Source organism: Pipra filicauda, unplaced genomic scaffold (assembly GCF_003945595.2).
Source record: "Pipra filicauda isolate LSUMZ 115617 unplaced genomic scaffold, ASM394559v2 scaffold165_size2600900_pilon, whole genome shotgun sequence".
Taxonomy (NCBI): Eukaryota; Metazoa; Chordata; class Aves; order Passeriformes; family Pipridae; genus Pipra; species Pipra filicauda.
The window spans coordinates 1,463,834-1,486,689 of NW_024104162.1; the positions used below are offsets into that span (position 1 = coordinate 1,463,834).

At 38.3% G+C, this 22,856-nt stretch overlaps 1 protein-coding gene across 1 annotated transcript in view; it reads right to left on the reverse strand.

The window, feature by feature from the left end:
* Nucleotides 1-22,856, reverse strand: part of EEFSEC (eukaryotic elongation factor, selenocysteine-tRNA specific) — a 122,700-nt gene that overhangs the window by 75,063 nt on the left and 24,781 nt on the right. Inside the window, exons 2-4 of the mRNA XM_027729172.2 lie at nucleotides 14,778-14,985; nucleotides 13,170-13,266; nucleotides 10,147-10,311 (exon numbers count right to left, since the gene is read on the reverse strand). Of these exons, the coding sequence (XP_027584973.1) occupies nucleotides 10,147-10,311; nucleotides 13,170-13,266; nucleotides 14,778-14,985 (470 nt within the window). The remainder of the gene's footprint in view (nucleotides 1-10,146; nucleotides 10,312-13,169; nucleotides 13,267-14,777; nucleotides 14,986-22,856) is intronic.

The window sequence follows — 22,856 nt, forward strand, 5'->3', positions numbered from 1 at the left end:
ATATGTACAAAACATTCAATCACCACCTGACTCCAACTCTCTCCTAAAACTCAATGCAAAATAGTTCACAGTGGATTTTGTGTTTTATTTCACTTTTTCAAAGATTTGCATTTAGACTAAACCGACTGGTATTGCTTTGCGCTGACTTAAGGCCAAACTGGATATTTATTTTAGTCTTATTAGGCATTTATTTCAATCCTTCAGTAAAAATACGTATTTTTCAAGTTTCCTCTCTTTTCTGTGGTTTTGTTTGGAGTGTTTGTGGTATACCTGCATATTCCTCAGACCCTGAAGACTTCGAATTATTGTCAGCTAATCTCCACAAGCAGGATCAATGTCTTCAACGAGGCAAAGAAAATACCACATGAATAATACCCACATTTCAAAACTGAACTGATTCACAATAGTACAGACTTTTTCCCTAAGCCACCATTTAACTTGTTGCAGTCCTATGTACGAGGTGTCACACACCAGACAAAAACCTCTTCTAGGCATGGTTAGCATAACGGGCTACTGAAATTCATTATATAATGAAAATAATGTTAAGAAAAAGCAACTACAACATAGTAATTGAAACGAAGAAAAACGAACCAAGTAAGTTAGATTAATATCAAGAAAGAGCAGAAAAACTTCAAGAGGTTCTGAAGGCTCAGACAAACTTACATGACAAATTTCTGAATCATTTTCCACACCTATATCCCTTTTCTGTTAAAGAAAAGCTTTGCCATTTATATATACATCAGGGTCGTTGCTCCCAATGAGTTAATCTGTTCTCATGGCTGATTTCTGCCTCTAAATTGAACAAGGATTAAGGCCACTTCTACCATTCTTTGGCAGAATCTATTACACTCTCTCTCTCTCTCTCTCTATGTATATATATATATATATATAAGGAGAGACTATATCTTACAAAGAAGTTGCCTACAGAGAAACAGCTCAACTACTAAATCTAACTTTCACAAAGGCCTGATAGTTTTCAAGTTCCACAATTTTAATATTTAAAGATGTATTAGCTACAGAGACTCTTTAAAAGGCTATTTGACCTTTCCTTGTTATTCCTAAAGTGTGAAATGTTTATTCTTGATTATTTATTCATTAGAGGAGAAAGCAAGAGAAGCCAATTTTATGTCATATGCTTTGAAGCTAATCTTTACAACCATGAAGAGTCTGGGAGTTTGTAGCTTTCATTTCAGACAGTTGCAAATGAAAATCTGTATCTAGGCATTCATATCATGTTCATCACAGTACTATCTGGGCAGCTAACCTAATTATATTATTCCAGCTGATACTGTAAATATTGGCACTCTCTAGTATTACTTTTCCAATTCAAGCTGCATCAGCTATTATAACAAAGTTATGGAAATACTTTAGTGAGGAGATGCATCTTACATTTAGTTTCAACAATACATGTCACTGTCACAGGCATGTGATCACAGACTCAGGTGATGAACTGAACAAACATTTAAAGAGCAAAGTCAATTCTCATGTAATTTTCACAGTAGTATCCAAGAATAACATTTAGAGTTTGGTAAGTGGGTTCATCTCAAACACACAGACAAGGAATGACAACCAGAGGACTCACTATGGTGTTACAGTAATACTTCAAGGAAATACTCTGGTAATAGAGTAATTACAGATTCCTTATGTACTAGTTCATTTTTTTGTTATTTGGTCAAATTTGTCTTCAGCAATATTGGTTAAATAATGTTTTCAATTTTCAGATCCTTTCTTTGCCAGTGGCCAGAACTGAGCAGAACTTTTATAACAAATAGACCGTGGCTTAGTTAATGCAGCACTTGCCGAGTTGTTCTGCTTCTAAAAGCCTGATCAAATGAGGAATTGTACTGTACATGGATGACCAAGGAAGAACAAAAAGTGACATTCCCTTCCTTCCTTCATTCTGGTTACTGAAATCTTGCCAAAGCCTCCAGCACTTGAATTTAAATATTTAAAACATGATAGTTACTCTCTGCCCTAACTAAGTCTATTCGTACTAACGTTATATTCACAGCAGGAATGCAATGTGAAAGCTGTGTTTACCATACAGGAGGTTACCTTCCCAATTACTATTCAAGCATTCCACTAAGATTCCTGCTCAAGCGGTATGTGTACGTGCATGGGGGTCTGTTTTCAATTGAACTGGATGGAGAACAATTCTACCTGATAAATTAAAAGAAATAAAGTTAATGACCTGGCAGCAGCAATGCTTAAGCAAACAAGTTATGCAAACACAAACCAGCCATTCTTCGCTTTAAGAAGTTATCATAAAGTTTAAACAAAGAGGTATTTGGATGAAATTTTCTGATTACTACAGCAATGTCCATTAACTTAGTTTCAAACTGATCTTGAACCCCAGGGTACATAAACCCAAGAACACAACACCTGATCCCTGGAGCTGCAACTGTTCAACAGCAAAGACTTTACCTACTAAGCCTCAGAATAACGTGTGTCTTCTTGTTCAGTTGCATCCGAATCGTGGCTCAAGTCAACTTGAAACCTTTCTCTTCCTGTACACTGAATCATTGCTTAGAGTAACCACTTTAGACAGCTCCAGGACTCCTTTACAAATTATAAATGCAAGGCATTTAGCCCTACCAATACAAGAGCTGCCATGTTCTGTAGAGGAAGTATCAGAACCTGCCCTTGAGAGGATAACACCACTCAATGTTTATCAGGTCTTGTCTTTTCTTTCAGACCCCACTCTAGCTTCAACCTATGAAAACAGATTCAAGAACACCATCCCAATATTTCTCATCTGACCCTGACTGATGCTGGTTTCAAACACCAGAGGTTTTAAGTCACTGGAGGGGATGAAAGCATACACAAACCACATTGTTACTCAAAATTGCAACAGCAGCTGAGAAAATGGAGAGAGAAAAAAGTTTCTTTAATCTATGGTTTAAGTGGAAAAGATCAGTCAAGAGCAAACCCAGACTAGAAAGGAAGCTAGAGATGGAGAAAAAGGAAATAGGCAGGAGGAAAAGTAAAGTGAGCAGATAAAGGAAGTTAAAATAATAGAGAAAAATCTAGATGCCAGGTGTCATGTTAATAACTTATTACGTTTCGTTTTCTTTTCAACTTTGTTTTGGAGTCACAAACCTAAATATTTGTTTATCCACAAATGTGTTGCCATACCAGAGACAAACTGCTCACTGATATACAGGAACATATTTCACTTTTTCCATGGGTGTCATGCTTTTGCACTGGGATACGGAGCTTCTTCCATTCGACCCAGTATTCCAAAAGAGCTACAGAACACTGAGCATCACAGACTGTGCATGGAAGTCACATCTGCCAGCAGCCTAAAGGAGACAGGAGAGGACACTAACATGGCACACTAGTGAGGAGAATACTGACATACAGGGGAGAGCACATGCAGTCACTTGTGGAACTGTTACACTGCAGTGCCAGGACCAACCTCAGAACAACTCTACCTGTACCATTTTCCTGTTAGTACAATGGTTCCCGCTTCTTCAGCTCAGTTCCTTTCCCACCTTTTATTTCCGTAAGAACTTTCTTCATCTTTTCTAACAGATCTCATGGAATAAGTTATTAACTGAAACCCAGACACAAAAAACGTAATTTATCTAAGAAAATCAGTCATTATATCTAATCAAAGTATGACATTCATCTCACACGGTACTTTCATCTACTCAGAGTCAAGATGATGCTGTATTATTTTTTCATTTTGAGCCCATCTGAACCATGTACCAGTTTTTAGGCAATAACAACTCTCTAACCATTAAGGCAAAATTACCTGCATGGGAGTGGCACAAAATACACACTTCAAACTATCTCACACATTAACCACTACCAGTCAGCATTGCAGATAAGCACAAGCAAGTACTGTCAGGGAACTACTCCAGAAGTTAAAATCTACTTTGGAGACCAGTATTGTTTCCAGAAATGCTGCACTTCCACGTGAAGCCTTGATCCTAACAGTCATTTCAAGACAGTTTCAGTGGATAGAAGCAAGGCAGAAGTTACAATTCTCTTCCTTTTCAGATTCACTGTAGGAAAAAAAACTTGTATACCATAGGTAATTTTTCTCATCCATTAGAATGCAATCTGTATCCCAACTGTTTCTATCTGGCAGGGAGCACAGGGCACACCTAGACCTCCAAAAAAAAGCCGCGGATGAATTTCAGTATTTGAAGAGTTAATTGGCCAGCACGGACTAGACCACTTCTCTGCCTACAGAGATCACATTAGACACACAAGCTCCAAAAATACAGTGTATGGTTTGGATTAGCACTGCTCAGGTTGGCTGCTCTCCCCTGGCTTCCCTCCCTTCTGCTCTGACCAAGCACAAAAAATTTGAAAACCTCACGATATGTATCAAGATCCTTTTCTATTAGTATTATCTCTGGTCCTAAATAAAACTTAAGGCACAAAGTCCTTTATCTTGCTCCCCCTTTTTACTGTACCTACATAATACTTACTAAAAATTGCCAGCAACTAAATTGCCAAGAACTAAAACACTATACTTCAAGAACAGGTAGCAAAAGAATGGCAATATAGAAATCTCTTCCTGAGCATTTTTATCCCTGAGTTGTTTTTTTTTTTTTTAAAGTCTAAAGTTAACTAGATTTTTTTTAATGGGTTTTTAATAAAAAAAATAAAATTGATTCTGTGCTTCGTGGTCTTGAGGTTTTGGGGGTTTGGGGTTTTTTTAAGTGTGAACTAAAACAGAAATAAAAAACAAAACCAAAAAAACCACACAGTAAAAAGTTACACAACCATACTTGAAAATGAGGGAACTGATCTTCAGAAAAAGATCAGCATATGCTATTCTTGTTCTGTTAAGAGATTGAGCCAAAAGATTTGAGAAGTTTTTATTGCCAGATCTAAATTTCATTCCACAGGCACTGGATCAGGTCTTTAATCCTTTACTTAACCACAAGGAACTGTGCTGAGGAGTTTAGTTCTTCCAAAACAACTGATAATATCCTAAATGTTGAAAGCGAAGTACTTTCCAGTATAAGCCAAATCCTGCATGTTTTGCTTTTAAGTAATGCCATAGCAGATGCAAAACCAGTAGGATTCACACTGATGTTTTCTAGGAAAGGAGAAAATCTCCAAAAAACACAACCCATGCTTTAGAAGAGGCAGACGAATAAAGAAACAGTTTAATTCTTGTAGTGAATTAAACCGTATGTATAACATTATGTTTATTTTTTTAATTTATTGATTTAGGATTTAGAATTCTTTTTTTCACCCACATATTTTAATATGTACCGTGAACTGCCATTTCACAATTTTATCACTTAGATTTAGTTGATTCCCCCCCAAACCCAATTTTCTGAACTATTCTTCTTTACAGCATTTCAATGAAAAGAAAAACATTCAAGGCAAGCAAGACTCCTTCCCCAGCAGAGGAACTGTAGCATTTTAAAGTCTGTTTGTATCAGCATTGGGCAAAAATAATCCAAGCAGCACTGGAAAAAACAGATGTAGAAACAGTATTCAGACATACTCTCAGAAAATTCAGCAAGGGTTCTGTCTATTTGCAAGGCAAAATACAGTCGACATTGACTGAAATTTGGAAGGGATATATCAGGAGGCCCAAAGAACTCAAAAAGATAGAAGTAAAAATTTCTTTAAGATTTCACCATCTAAGTCCACATACAAATGTCTTTGTGATCCAATTCAGTGAGGTTTGATCCAACTTAATTTTCTGAGATTTAAATGCCCTGTCACAAAGCTTAACTGTGCAATTCTGATTGTGCAAAAGTCCTTAAATAAGCTAAAGTTAGTTCTCACTACATGCATATACTAAAGCTCACTAATCACAGGTCTTGGGATAGACTGAAGCACTCACATGGACAAAAGCTGATCTCTCTGTTATAATTTTAATAGTTACACTAGTTTGAAGGAAATAGTCTTGCAAATACAATTTGAGTTATTCTATCCGACAGCGGAGAATTTTTTTGTTGTACGAGCCAGAAAAACTACAAAATCTTTGCCAAAACAAAGTCCAAGTTATCTAGACAACAAAAAAAATCTTAGAAAACATCTCTTTTCATATGGTGAAAGTGTATGAAGCTATGAAGCTTCTCAGTATCACACTTACAAAACAATGCTTCTTAGAAGTTCATGAAGTCAATATAATTTGACAGCAAATAGGCCCCTGCCAAACAGAATTCACTGCTGGTTTAAACCAACACTCTCATTTACTAGGAGACTTGACTAGATAAACAGAAGCAAGTTTCTCACATTTTTCATATTTGACATCTCACATGACCTCTTGAAAGCTCACCAAAGTACTGAAACACCCGGACGACTGTTCTCCAACTACAAGGGAAGCATTTCATAAACGTGTTTGCAACTTTTGAGACTGAAATGCTCAACACTAATAATGGCAATTGGCTACTGCAAACCTCTGGGATGGTGAAGTTTACCCGGTATGAATATTTCTCTTTCCCTTTAATGCCAACAGCTCAAGCACACGTAGCAGATCAAAAACCTGACAACGTCTCAAGAGGCACTTCCCAAGGTCAGTCCAAAGACTGGATGTCCACATGATTTATTACACAAGAAATAACTTCGTACCGTACAACACAAGATACATTATTCAGCTGCAGCATGCAGCAAAATTCCCCACATGATCCCCTACAGAAAAACATGAACATAACTGCTCAGCATTAACACAGATACTCAGCCTTCAAGACACTCCCAACTTCTGACACACAGTACAAAGTGGCAGCACACTGTACTTTATGTGGGCTCCAACATAGCTCTGAACCCCCACCAGCCACTCAGCTTGCACCAACTTGCTCCAGCATTTGTCAGCAATTACATTAAACAGCACAGACAGGAACCTGACTATAAAGAGAGAATGAAAGTTTCTACTTCTTAGAATTCCTGAAAAAAACCCAAACGCAACAGTGGTTTTTGTACTCGGCTGCCACGGACGTGCCCTGTGGTTTCTGCAGCCCCTGATCACAGGGAAGGCAATGCTGCTGAGTGGACACTTTCAGGATGGGCAGATTTATATCCATTAGCTGTGTACATCTACCTCTGCCTCCTCACTCAATTCAGACTTGACCTCTTCTATGATCTTTCACAACTCTTAAGACAGAGTGATTCTTACTAACCAATCCGGGATATTTTCTATGCCCTAAAGCATCTTTAAAGCATATTAACATATTATCTGTTTTATCCAATCGGCCAGTATTTCTAATGTGCATGATTTCCCCCTCTCACCCAGATCAGGAAGGCAAAGATACCTTTGCTCCACTTAAAAAAAAAAAAAAACCAAACAAAAAAACAACAAACCACACAACACTTTCCTTTTTCATTTAAAGTGTGTTATAAAAAGACACAGCACCACTAAAATTTGACATTCATCCTCACTTAAACTAAAATCATTACAGTAGATATACCTAAGACATCAGTAAAATCAAAACCTATCAATAAAATAAAGCTAAATTGAAAAAATCCTTATTCTTCAAATTCCAGAAACTTTTATAAAAGCAGAAATAAAAGTGTCACAAGTTGTTACAGTTTATAAACTGAAAGACTGTAGAGATTGAAAGACCACTGAAATAATCTTAAAGGACACTCAGAATTCTGCCAACACTACATTTTTGCTGCAGAAATCCTAGGTTCATTCTCTTCAAGGTGGATTTCAAGTGCTAGGAAGCAAACAGTACTAACTCAATTGGATAGTGAACTGTTTGCTGTGTCAAAGCTTTTTGCCCAACACATATATATAATTTTTCCTTTCACTATATGGATAATCAACCCCAGATGGCAATTTACATAGGCAAAGCATAAAGGAATCCACGCACTGCTGGTGCTCTCAGCCTCAATCAGAGCAAGCAGGGGCGTTTGAGAATGTCACTGTTTATTTTTAATTGCTGTGTCCCTCCTTTGTGCAGGTTCAAGCGGTCAAAGATGTCGAAGTCCATTAGTAGAACTGGAAGGTGATGCCACTTCATTTGGTGAGAGGGTTCTTCAAATTTAAAAAAAGCAGCTGGTTTGTAATGTCCCCAAATGCCCAGCGGGTACCAGCTGTCAATCTCAGTTACCACTGGGTCAGGGCAAAGAAAGGTCAGAGAGAGTCACAAACCACAATGTGTTGTGAAATGTGTTTCCTCCGTTACCTTGTAGGCCTGAGAAAGGTTTGACCTTTTATAGGTATCCTAACCCAGCTCTGCATGATGCTGGCAGGGGTAAGTACAACACACAGCTCAAACTTACAAAAGTTGCTTCCCTTTACTGCGCTCTTGGGTTCCATACCTGTACAACATGAACATGAATATTCACAAGTTGCTAGTGGCAAAAACCCAAAACTTTGCCCACCACTATTATCACTCAGAGGTACAAACATATCTATTTCACACACAGCAGTGGAAGGATTAATTCATTAACAGCAAACGTAAAAATAACTAAAACTTCGAGGGAAGTTGTTAATGCCATAACAGCCTAGCAATCTGGCTTCTCTTTGCAAATGACCTGTTTATCTGCTAAGTTGGCTGTCACTTCAGTGACTACTCTCCCAGTCATTTGGGTGGGAAGAAAGCATCTTTTAAAGTCCCATTTAAGGCTTTTCCTACTCTCCATTTGCAAGTTATTCACTATGTTTTTGTTGTTTCCTCCTTCACACAGATTCTCAAAAAGCAGTCTTATTCCTAAATATATTTCTTCAAAATGTTCTTGGACTACACATGAAAAGCTCAATGGTCATTTCCAGATATAATCTAATGATGCATTCTTTCTTTGCATGAAATAATTGCTCTCTCATCCCCATCTCCCAGAGCAGAAAATGACAGGAAGTTTGGCCAGTGCTATGCCAAAAGGAAAGCAGCAAACCCTCTATGCAAGGCCCTGTTTGGGCAGAAGCCATGTCACACTCATCAGCCTTGCACTCCTAACTACTTATCCCTCTTTGGACCCCGAGCACAGGCAGGCCCAGGATTGTGAACAGGACACAGAAAAGGGAAGGAACAGCAAGCAGAAAGCAGGAGAGGTTGAAACCAGAGCTACAATTCCCTGAAAGAATTGAAAGCACAGCTCCTAAAATGGGCTGCATGCTGCACAGGAGAATACGGGCAATTAAGAACTTCACTCAGAAGCAGACATGTCAGAGCACTTTTCATGTAAATCACTTCTATGCAAAGGACAATATGACAAACTAGATGGCCACAGGTATCGCAGAAGAGGCTGGCCAGAAACTGATTGTCAGCTGACAATATATTTCAGGTGAAACTAGAATGCCTCACTTAGTCCTTCACTTGTCCACAAAGCACAGTCAAAAATGAGAAAGCAGCATGTTCACTCAATGAAAGAATAGGGTCCTTATAGTAATGACTTGAAGATAACACTGACAACATGAAAAGGGGTCAATCCAGACATGTTGAGCCAAAACTTTCCCATACCCAGAATGTTACTGGCTGGGTCCATTTTTAAGTGGTAGCTGCAAAATACTCCTCAGTCATGACTTATTTTGGGAAAGTCAGTGCAAATCAGCATCTGTGGAATAGACTTCACCTGTTCCAAGCATAAAATCACCTTGTTCTCTTTTAAAGGATGAATATCTTTTAAGGTAATTAAATAGTAAAAACAGTTCAGCAGTTCAAAGGCCATTGAAAGGCCCCTGTGACTTTCTACAAGCTCTCTGAAGATCCCAATGGCAGCAAGCCACCTACTGCATTCCAGCAGTTCTCCCAGAACATGCTGACATCAATTAAAGCCTCAGCAAACAAAGAGAATGTATATCAAGCATTTCAATGCCCTCTCCTTGTCATTTCCTTTGCTCGCAGACATTTCTAGAAGCCTACCTGCTCAGATTCTTTCGCAAGCCACCCCACTGCAGCATGTCTCACATTCAAACCTTGTTCAGTCCTTGGGTACATCCTATCTTGGAAACATGCCCACCTTGCTTTTCTGAATTTGAAAGTCTAACATGCTAATCTAGGTCAGTCTTCTCTTCACCCAACTAAATTACTGAGCAGGTAACTTTACTATAACCCATATTATAACAGGAAGAGACACAGTGATTTTTAAAAAAGGCAGTCAGTAGAGTTCAAAAAAACCCGTGAAAATAATTGAATCATTTCAGATGGGAAGAGAACACTCTCTTCTTTGTTGAGTGTCTCTTTCTATCGGGAAAAATGGGGGGAGTGAAAATGAGAGACTCACCTTCAGGGCAGGAATCTCCACACTGTCACCAAGGCTAACAGAACCAGAAAGAATAGTCCCTGTCATCACTGTGCCTTGACCCTTGATAGAGAAACAGTGGTCGACTGCCATAAGGAAGTGTCCTGAGGGGTCTCTCGATGGCAGGTAAGCCTGAGACTTCAAGACCTGAAAAAAACCAGATAAAAGCAGCACCATGCCTGGGTGAAAAGTCATGACAGCCACACAGCAAAAGGAAGGCAAGCGGATGATTGATTGAACAAGCTTGCAATTTTACTGATTCCAGGCATCTCCCAATGAGCTTAGAACGCACCAATGTCAAATTAACTGTGTGTGCCATAGAGGAGACGCACACTTAGCAGCAGGAACAGTTCGATTTTCTGCCTCAGAAAGATTTGGTGCTGCACATTTAGCTTGGTTAGCAAAACCGCACTGGCGATAAAGTTGCTGCCAAACTCAATATAAACACTGCAGCAAAGCAAAGAGGGAAAAAAGAGCCCTGTACGTGTCATTCTGCCTCTCACCACCCCCAACCCCAAAAGTACAATTTTACAGTGCGTTTTGCTACTTCAGCTTTTTTGGATTTTCTGAAAATGAACTTATATACAGATATTAGTGCCCCATAAAGTCTATCTCTGTCTCGCTTCCCAGAGAAACTATTATACTGGGTTAAGTTTTCAAAGTCAACTTTTCCTTCAGATTTCTGTTAACACCACTAAGAAAAACAGCTACCTAAGTACCATTTTCTAGAGAAATTCTCTAGAAAAGAGATTAGCATTTCTCTTTTGCTGACAAATACTATGTTTCTTAAAATGCATCATCACAGACAGAAAATTTTAATAAAGCAGTTGTGTACCCAACAGTGCTTCAGAGGAACTGGTTTGCTCCTGTCTCAAATCACTTTTGATCTTTAATTCTCTTATAACACCAGCATATACTGCCTTTAATGTCAGTTTTTAAGGTCAAACTGCAGATTAAGCTCAAATTGTAATGGCAGAACAATGGAGAGAGTCTCTTATGAAGGACAGAAAGAAGCTCAATGGCAGGGCTCACAAAGCATTTACCAGCTCTTCTAATATTAGGTGTCAGAGTTGACAGAAAGCTGCAACACCGGTATTTCCTTCAAAGGCTTTAACCCTGGGGAATGTTCCAGTAAAGATACCAGGAAGCAGATGAAGGCAGAAGTAAGGACTTGCACATCTCCTCTCTAGACATTTCTGTGGGTAGACTGGTTCTTACTAAGTCTGTTCTAAGGTCATCCTACATCCCATCCCCATTCCCATCTTGGGTCACATGAGCCTGGGAGCTGATACAGCATTCACTGTTCAGCAGCTCTGTGGAATGTCCTGCCTTTATACAAGCCAGGCTGCCCTGGGCAAGACATCCCTAGAATTTTTGATGACTGATGCTGCACCTTAACTTCAGCAATTTACAGTTTTAAATTTGGCAGCATCCAAATCAGAATCTGACAAGTTCTCAAAGAATAATGCCTCTGTTTAAGAACTACTTTCAGCTGTCTGCAAATAACAGCAGCATCCCTCCAGGGCAAAGATGCTGCTTTTGCCTAAAGCTAATTCACAGAAAAGATGGCAAGTCTACTACAAGCTACAAACTGCCCTCAGTTATTGTAAGCATCCTGCCCTTCACAGTATATGCTTCATGCCATATAATTTAAGGTTCTGAACATCTGAGAAGGTATTCTTCCTCCCCCACCCCCCCAGAAAAACCAAAGAAACAAAACACCACAACCAAACAACAACCCACATCGCTGGAACTGAGGATACCTGTGAAGCAACAGTTTGCTTAAAGTCTTCTTTTGTTCATATGGGTCTGATATAATGTTAGTTGCACAATCATATAGATTTTCTCAGGCCCTATCTCATTCAGAACACAGGGTAAATGCAGGCCATGCTTTTTATCTTTTGCAGATGTGTAAGACAAGCAGTAAGCAAGGTAGGGCATCAGAGAAGATGATTTCACCATGAAGGCAGGCAGTGTTTCTTTAGAGAATGGATTCTATACTTAGGGCAGAACTCCCATGTATTGTCATTCTCACAAAAATGAAATTTCTACAGGTAATCACTGACTATACATCTCAAACTGTCCAAACAGAAACCTCAAAGCTTAACAGAAGTGCTAAGCACTCATAACTGAAATCAGAATTGGCAGGTACTGTGATCTGAACACAAGCATGTCCCAAAATAGTTCCTAGTTTCCTTAAATTTGGCAATTAAAATTAGTAAACTCAGTGGACTTAGCTCCTTTGTGCCTCAACTTTCCAATCTAAATATGGATTAAAGTCACCTCTACAGTTCCCATAGGTGTTTTGGAAGTAAATTTAACTGTTTGCCAAGTACTCAAGACCACAGTGATGTGTGCCAAGAAAACTCCAGGAGGAAATTAATTACTCTGAATGCAGAGCAGTATTTGAATGGAGTCATGAGGCCACACAGAGAATAATGAGAATTAAAATAAAACATGGACTACCTGCTCACTGGTTGAGTCCTGTCCATCCTGTGCAAGAAGTAAGGTGGGGGGGTTTATAATAAAGAATCATGCAATTAAACACTGGACCATAATACACACATGGAGGAAGGAGACAATTCCCAATGTGTAACTTTTGAGTGCCTGACTTTACAACTTTCCTGTTTTCTTAACTATAGTACAACTATAAAACAACACCTACCACAGATTCGGCAGAATTTTAAAGCTGATTTTTATTCACTATGCTTCCTAAGTCTTTACAACTTTAAAGACAATTTCAGCACACTTGTGCACGGTCATTTCTTAAGACACAACTATTCAAAGGCTTTGTAGCCTAGTAGTTGAAAAAGGAGATCCACTTTTGGGGCATGTAACTTCAACTTCTCAATTCACTGAAAGGAATCCCTAAAGAACCAGGTTCCTTAAAACTGGAATTAATGCAGGAGTTCCTCAACCCTAGATACTAATACACTGTACTCAAAAAGACTTAAGAGAAAAGCTTGAGCATGTTTTATGTTATTATGATGTTCTTCAGCAGGTACCTCAATCAATTCAGAAACACCCAGTGGATTCTCAGACTCTGGGGCTTCTGGTCCACCGGGCTTTGCTGCAACAGCAACAATAGGACACCCACAGAACCTGAAAGAGAGAAAGACTCCCACCATTAGACCACACATCTCCTATATGTGTCAATATAAAGTAGTTCCAGGTTCACCTGAAGGCTAGAAGTTCCCTGAAATCCCAATTTCTCCGCTCTTCCCCATAGTCAGTGACAACTTACTAGTATCAAACTATTCAAATATACAACAGTTACTTTCCCCTGCCTATTTTTTTTCCCACCTTCTATATAATTTCCTGACAACACCACAATAATTTTCCCAGCATTGATGGCAACACCTACTCCACAGCTGCAACAGACCTCAGCTTTGCTTACTGCTGTGGAATTGTACATGTATGCCTGTATGTGTAGTGAAAATCATTATCAACAAATAAACTATTAAAAAAAAAACCCAAGCAAAAAAACCTCACTGCCAAGTGTCTGGGTTCAGAGGCAGCTGTCAAATGGTCTCAGCATATGTCCAACTAACAAGAGTAGTTTGGAAACAAAAAAAGTAGTTAAAAGCCATGCATTTGAGATTCAAAGTCAAGTGGTAAAGAGGCTGCCAAGAAACACCTCAGCCTGATAAAACAGGACAAGCACTTTGCAATCACAGCCAGGTCAGCAGTGCTTTCAAAGCACCACAAAGCACAGACAGCACATGCACAAACTGAATTTTTGTTCTCTCCTCTGTTCACTGAATCCTGTTCCTCAGATTCTTCAAATCAAAATGTGACCCAACAGTTATGTCACCTTACATCCCTGACCAAAGCAAAGCTGTGCTTCAGTTTGTGTAACCACTAAATAAGTATTTTATTTTTGCACTTCAAAACCAGCCGCAATTCCACTCATGAACCTCACTACACTTCATTCATTATGTACCTCAACTAACGTACCAAAATAGGGCTGACAAATATTGTCCCAGCCAGTCACATTACATTATATAAAGTTCCATCATTCTGCTATCTCTAATTGGTGAAATCACAGCTTTCATCCTCATTTAAGCAGATTTCCTAACACTTTCATTTTCTGTGGAGTGAAACAGACTTGCAGATTACAACAAAAGTTGCAAGCCCAAAGGCTAAAAAAAACAAACAAAACAACAAAAACAACAACAATAGAAAAAAACCAGAAAACAAACAAAACCCCACACACAAACAACAACCAAAAAGAAAGAAAAAAAAACAAAACCAAAAACACAGGGTAAAAAAAAAAACAAAAAAAACAAACACACAAAAAACCCCCAACACACCCAGAAAACACCTACCCCCACAACAAACAAAACCAACCAAACAGACTCAAAACTTTTCACCTGGGTATTCTTTGTGTTATTAAACTGAAAAGCTTAATTATAGGAAAATACTTCTCTACAAATGATACTTGCACATGTGAATTTGGAATGGCACTTGAGTTTCCAGCAATCTTTTCATTCTCTTCTCATTATCTCTGCTAGCTGTCTCGGTATGCTTAGAAGCCCATTGGAAGGGAAATGTTGATAATTTTTCTTTAACATTTTGTTACAAGTCAGGTGTTAACATCACTGTTCACTTACTTTGTATTTTCCAAGGTCTTCTGCATTTTCTTAGTCATCTTCTCAATGGCACTTTGTCTCTTTCCCTCTGGAAGGAGATCTATTTTGTTCAGAACCACCACCATCTTCTGGCAGGCAATTTGCCCAATTACCAAGCACTCTGCTGACTGTGTCTGCATCCCTTTTGTCACATCTATTACAAGCATCATCAAATCGATAATCTGGGCACCTGGAGGAGAATTCACAGTCAGTATGGCAGCAGCATAAAAAAAGATTAAGGATCATTTTCTCAAATAGCTACCATAAAAAATGTCAGGAGATGTACAAATACCCAGAAAGACAAACAAAACACACGTCAAAGTATGCACTGACTGCATGGCTCTTTTGAAATAAAGACCTCAGGAATTTAAGCTGTTATATGCTACCATCAGATCATAAAAAATACTGAAGAATGTGGTAGTTTACATATTCCCCCACACTGATAGTTCAAGTCTAAGGCTGTTATCACTGTCTTTAAAAAAAGTGCTAAGAAAATTAACCTTGCAGCAACACAAGCATGACTTTTGCCTCAATTAAAAATTATAATCTAAGAAACTAAATAGGAATATGATAGAGCTGAAGAAACACAGTAACACTGCAGAGAGTTGCACGCTCAGAGCAACCCCAACAAGAGCCAACCACATGCCCCATAAGTACATCAACAATCCTCAGTCCCTACCTCCTTCCTACCATTTTTCTTTCAAAGCCCAAAATTTGATAAAAGTGAAAACAAAGTGATGACCACCAGAGGCAAGTTTATCCCAAGTCTAAAGAAATTCCTACAATCCCTCAACATGAGGAAGAGGTGATTCATAAACCTGCACTATATTGCCACTTACTCCCAATTCACATCCGGAGTACTTGAACATGTAATCTCAAACACAGGTAACAAAGATCTGATTCTTAGATCCCTTCATGAAAAAGCTCCTAAATTTTACACTGAAGTTACCTATCATGCTTATGGATTACTTTGATTTTTCAAAGTATTGTTGTCATGAACCCTTAATCTTTTGATTGAAGCAACCTGAATTTCACGGATTTAAATTTGTTTTCAAGGAAGCTTTTGATGAATGTTGGGCCTTCCACTAATTATATTCCGAATTTTCTTGTTTCATTCCAGGTAACTGAAATACTGAATACCAAAATAGTAAAGTGCAACAGACCTTAATATTGACAAAGTTTAAATATAAAAAACTAAAACAAAATTTAAAGCTGAACTACCAGAAAATTATATGTCAAAAAAAGCACATTTTGAAAGATGGCAGAAGCTAGAAATCACATAAAACTGCAGCATTCTGAACTTAAGTACTTTTAATATTTGCCTTAAATGAGAAGAACAAGAAATCAATACAACTGTTCCTTGTTCCTTCACCCTCTCCAGCCTTCCCTCTTGCCTTTTTTTTTTTTTAAGGCTTTTACAATGGCTATGACAACAGCTACCCTTGTTCCTAATTCCCATGAACTCAGGATAGGAAATCAGTCCAAGGTTGAAGTGCAGGGGTGAATGAGCGGGTGGGAACTACAACAGTAAAAAAAAAAAAAAATTACGTTTACAAATGACTATTTTCAACCTACCAGAGCTTTCATCTTGTAATAATGAATGCTAAACCCTTCAGAGCACTATTGGAATAATTATGACATTCCCAACGTTTCATCAGAATTTTCACTAATAGTTTCAAATATCTCACCCTAACAAACTTTGGATGGATGTTATATCTTCAAAAGTAGTTTGTATTTTTATTGTTTCAAGAATTGTATTGATTTAGAACTTGCTTAAATTACAACACAGAAGTCATCAAGGCTGTACCAAAGGTTCAGACTATATACCACACAAGTGCAGACCTAAAGGTCAGGAAGCAAGGAGAACAAGCAGCATGAAAATAGTTTTGAGTAGGACAAAATAGTTAATAATCAGAATGGATCCACTTTTACAAGTACATACAGCAGGGCTTTTTTACACTTAACACACGTTTTGTATTAAACTGTACCACACAGTAATTCTCACTACACAGGTGTCATCCTTAAAATAAATGGGAATTAATAATTAAAACCAAACCATCAAGTCCAATGGATTATTAATAGTACTAAAAGGACACCTAGTAAAAAATTGATGCTGCAGCTTTAGCCTTAGATAACTGTACCATGACTACTAAAGCATAGCAACCCTCATGATCCAAAGTTAAGCCAAAGTAACCAGACCCAAACCTGGCCTTGAAAAGGCTTGATAAGATCCATTATATATACAGTGTATATAACGGGTATCTCCTCATTTCAACAGGAGACAAAATCTGCACTGAACTGTTACATGCAGTTTCAGTACAAGGGCCACTTTATCTTGGAACACTAAATCAACTGCTTTGAATACATTTGCTATAAAACAAATGCTTACAATTACTGTATGTATGAATCTATTAGCAATACTTTAAAAGAGCCACAAAAATCATCAACCCAGTTGCTAGAAGGTCAAGAATGTCTACTCGGGGCATTTCATAGCAAAGACAAGATGAACAAAGGAATAACTACAGTCCATGGAAAAACTCCAGACACCCCAGAAAACACACCATGACACTCCAGACAAAAAAATATTACAAGTCAAGGAAACAGCAGCATACACAAGTTCACAAACATTGTCGGCACAGCTACCGTGTCTCCTGCAAAGCCTTAACGTGCTGACTGGCCACAGTTTGTAAGAGATGGCACAAGATGGAAGAGCAGACACAACAGGCAGAGAGCTGGCACACAGGCAGGGTGGGAAGCTGCTGCCCTTCAACAGAGCCACGGAACCAAGGGAAAGATCGGGACAGCACTGACAGAAATACTTTTGACTGCATTCTCCCCAAGGCATCAGGATGTTTTGTACATGTTTACTCATGCATATCAAGGCATGAGTGCTCAAGTTTACAGAACCATCGGGTAACAAGGCAAAAAACTAATGCTAAGATTTAGTTCCTTAACTTTCCTCTTTGAGCCATCTTTAACAACTCACCTTCTTCCCAATCCTTCAATCTTCTCCTACACAGTTTTACATTTTGTTTTATTCAAGAACCCATTTTCTTAGTTGCCCATCATCCATGCATAGAGCCCATTAAATACTAGAACAAAATCTAGAGAAGTCAAAATACAGTGCACAGGGATTCACAAATGTAACATTTCCAATCAGGAAAGTTGACAGGTCATTTGACAAAACTGTAACTGTCCCCCATTTAACATGGAACATCTCATTCAGTACACTTGCTCTAATAGCATGCAAGTGGTAACAGTAGACCTAGAATATGTTTAACTTCATATTCACTACTTACATCATCTCTAGCACACTAGTAAACAGTCAGCTCACGATCATATCAGAGTTCAGTCAATGAAAGAAACAACATTTCTGAATAATTTTCAACAGCAGAGTAAGATTTAACTAGGAACAGTGAAGTGAGGATGGATTATATGAGTATTCTCAAGTAATCCAATCTCACTTGTAAAGATAAAATAAATACAGCCACACCAAGTGGAGACTCCAAAAATAGCAACAAGAATAAAACATGGTGAAAATATCACTCAATAAACCTGCACTATCTGACTACAGAATGCCAGCCATGTGCTCTTGTGTGAAATGGAACAGAGAACTGAAACACTCAGCTTTTGCTCAAAAAAAGGAGACAGGATATGGTCCCACACAGTTAAGAAGAGTGATCTGGAAGAGATTATGGAAGAGTTGAGCGTTCCTCCAGCCTTCAAAGAAGGCAAATGGTTTGAAATTACTCTGAACAAAGTAGAGACACATGCAAAGGACAGGTCTGTGTATAAGGAAGCACAGCAATCAAAAATATTTTATCTGCATATAGGTCATATAGAAAGTCATATAGAATCAGTGACAAAGTTAAACTAAGATACTCAAATTATTTCTTCTACAGAAAAAACAGGGGTGTCACTCTTTATTTGCCACTTCATCTATGAAAGAAGTGTTCAAGAACATTCAGACAGATAAATCCCGATGAGTGATTTCTCACTTTGCTTGAAAATGAAAGATCAACTACTGGAGTACCCTTTGTGTGATGACACAAGGCTCAGATGAAGCCCTGCAAAAAAAAACAAATGAAACAAACTAGTTGTCATCAGAAAACACAAGCGGGTAGGAAAAGATGGGAATTATATGGCAAAGATAAGCAGCTAAACCACAGTAAAAATAAAGTAAAGTAGATAGTCAGAGTGAAGAAAAACAAACAAGAAAGATAAAACATCAACTGAGAGAATCTGGATGACAGCCAGATACAGGCAAAACACAAGACCAGCAGCATAGCATCACAAAAACTGCAAGTGCCAGCTAAACCTGGAGGTAGCAGCACTCACTTGTACCACAAAAGTGACAGGGAACACTGAACTCAGATAATAAAAAAAACACCTTCACAGACAAGATAAAGTCTAGCTACTGCTTTTAACAGTCACAACCCACTCTTGTTCCTGAATTTTGGGGAGTACCTGATTATAAACAGTCACTGGGGAAGTAATTTATTACTCTCTATTCATGACACTAGTTGAAACACAGATGTCACGAATTATAACAATTTTCAAAAGCACAGAATACAGCAACTCAAGTTTCCCTAAACTGGCAATTGGCTCAATTTCTCCAAGGGAAGAGCAAAATGATACCACCTGCACCACCATCATTCCTAGCTAGCTCTCACCCTTGGAGCCTGAAAGAACTCACCAGCTACTGCCTGAGTACAACGAAAAAGAATAGTATGCATTAATAAAAGGATGTATTGATGAACTTTTAACCTTTAGGATGAAATGCACTGCATTCTCTGCATTTGCATTATTTTGTATAATATATCTTCAAACCTTTACGGAAATAGGAAGAAAGGCCTACTCAGAGTTCCAGGCAACAAGGCTTCAGACCTTCATCCCCTTCATTAAACTCAGTCCTCGTAAACACGTTTAGTGTTGCACCCACCTTTGATTTCCACACAAAAAGTAAAGCACACTTGATCTTGCTCACTGCAGCTAAAGTAGACAAGCTCTGCAATGTTTACATGCTACTGTGTCACATCCTTACACAAAAACATACAATTAATAAACCCCACATTTGCTCCACCAGTACTCACAGGGTAACACCAATGGGAGTACCCAAGCTACAGGCTGCATTTTTAAAAACCATAAAGCACTATAACAGCCATGTTTTATTTTGGAACAGAACATTACATCTTAAATAAAAAAATATCCTTCAACCTTGATCACAGAAGTTGTTTCAGTTCTGCATGTACATGAACTCAAAATACCTTCTGCTTGTGCAACCTGTTGCATGCTTGTAAATGATACACCCAAACTGCCAGACTGAGCTGTGGTAGTACCACGGTGTAACATTTACAGTAAGGTAGAAAAAAAAAGACATTATTAGGTCTAGGAAAAAAACAAACAAACAAACCCAAACAAACAAGACCCCAAACATTTCAGCCTCTTGTATTACTTTACCAGTTCCAAAAATTTATTACTCTTATTATACATGCACTGAGTCCACTTTCAGAACCACTCCATTATAACCTCCAAGCACTGAACTAGATGCTCATTCCAATCTTACTGAGAAGGAAATCCAAAAGGCATTTTCAGTAAATAGGCAGAACCTCAATTGTTTTCTCTTTAACAAATACACATCAAGAATATAAGAGCATTTACAAGTTGCACTGTTTTGGCAAGCAGATTCCCCATAATCCATCAATATAAAGCTGATTTGACTCTGAAAGGTAAAACCTGGGTAGCAAAGGGAAGAAGAAAAGAGGTCAGGTCCCTCTTGAATGAGGGGGAGGTTTTGCACACCACACAATAATGGAACATAGACAGAGATTCTGACTCAGGGCTTCTTTAAACTACTGTGTCCTGTTTGTGGTAATCTTTTTAGCTGACTTTAGTCAAACAGTACAACTCCTGTTCACAGGCACCAAAAGGAAGCAGAAAATGGAATTTGAAATGTAAAAATAAAATAATTGTGGGCCATGGGCTATAATTTGATTTCATGCTTTACAAGGAAATGAAAGAGGACTTCCTTAAACATACCTTTTTTTTTTTAAAATATGCTTTTTACCATGTTAGGATTTCCTTTACTGTAGAAGAGAAAATAGGATTGTAGAAAATGTACTGTTCTCAAGTATCATTGCTACTCAGGGGCAAAGCTGTGTTTTAATGTGCACTTCCCATTCTAGGGAAGAGGAAATTCTTCAATTAATAAACCGGGTGGATTGAGGCGAGTTTTTAAGGTTTAATCAATTTCATCTGCACATGGGATAAAAAGACCAACTATTCTACCATTTTTGCCTCCCCTATTCCACTTTCAAAAAAAATAATAAAATCGATGTTTTATTTTAAATTCTTTGAGGTTAGTATCTCCTGTCGCAGGAAATATTGTCTATATCATGCAGTGAGTATGCAACTTCCCCCTTCCCAACCCCCTCTCTGTTTTTTTTTTTTGTTAAGAAACTTTATTCAGAAACAACTAAATTATTCCCTCTTCTCATATAGAGTAACACCTTGGGAGATGGTACAAGTCACACAGGATTTTGCTAGTTACCTTAGGAGAGGCACTGTGATGAATAAGGAAAATGTTTGACGGGATACGAAATCTCCCAAAATTCAAACAGAAACAGGAGGTGTGAGGGGGCAGAAGAGACATGCACACAACTGGAAAGCATGAATTACACATGAAGAAACCCTCTGCAAAGCAATGCAAATCATGGATCAAAACTGATACAACTCCTGTTAGGAAACACTTTGAAAAGAAAAGGAACTCATGGAGTTCAGGCATCCCACCACCATATCCAAAGCAGGTCGTTCTTAAGGATATCAGTAAGTTCAAACAGAGCTGTGCAGCTTCAAACTCTGGACAGTTTGGAATATCTCTGGTAGCAAGCATCTGACTGGCAACCCACTTCTTTCTGAACACACAGTAAAGCTTACAATTAGAAGCATTATGTCATTGCACAAATTCTCTTTAGATGAAAACCAGCCACTATGGTTGGTCTTAAACTGAGAGCTAGAAAGGGAAACCAGTACAGAAATAAGGGCATAATGGGAAGAAGTCCGTTTCTTATACACAAATAACTCCTCTCTTATTTGTTATTTATTTTATTTCTTTGTTTTAACCTGTTATTTATTTGTAAACCTGAGTTCAACTATGTTCTTTTGCAAAAGACCTCACCCAAGAATCCCCTCGGAATATATTTTATACCTCATCTCCCAGATGAAACAGTGTGCCATGTTGTTCTGAAGAGCATAAAAACAATGAAGGCCTCTACGCTCTCCTCTGTCAAGTCATCCAAGGATCTATCTTGTTTGAATAAGTTCTAACTTATTTGTATCAGAAACAATTTTGTTCTTCAAAAGGAGGAAATGTCTATAGTGATTAGAGCTTGACTGGCCGTGCTGAGGAGCACGAACAGAGCTGTTAAGACCTTTATGAAGGTCATGCTAAGAAAGACTGGGGAACATCTTCCAATAATTTACTATTGTATGCTGGTCTAGTTATTGCAATATTGCACACAGGAATAAGCTTATATTAAATAGAAGAGTTACAGAAAAAAAAACCTCACACAAACAAACTTTAAAATGAAAATGCACTCAAAAAAGGCACTACAAGACATGAAGAAAGAAGATTATCAAAAGATCCTTCACAAGGATGTAAGGAGTCCCACGTTGTCTTTAGCCTCTTCAGAGAAAGCCTCTTGTGAGGAAAACCAAGAGCACCAGTCTGAGAAATGTCTGAACACTTCTGTCATTTCCACTACTACAGAGGAGAGACTATTCCAAAACAAGGCAAAACCAGGAAGCCTTCATTGCAATCTAACTAAATTCACTGGATAAACACACATCAAAAATACACGTAGTTTTGTAAAAATTACATAAAATTAAAGAGAATCCTTCCTCCAAAGACTCACAAATAGAAATCACTACTGGTTTTAAACCAGGGCAAAACACACGCTTTACTTGGTTATTGCACTGATCTCCATCACTATGTGTACATAGTCAGGTACACCTAGAAGCACTTGTCAGTGAAGTGGAGCAGTGAAAAGGCATTTGCTCTGG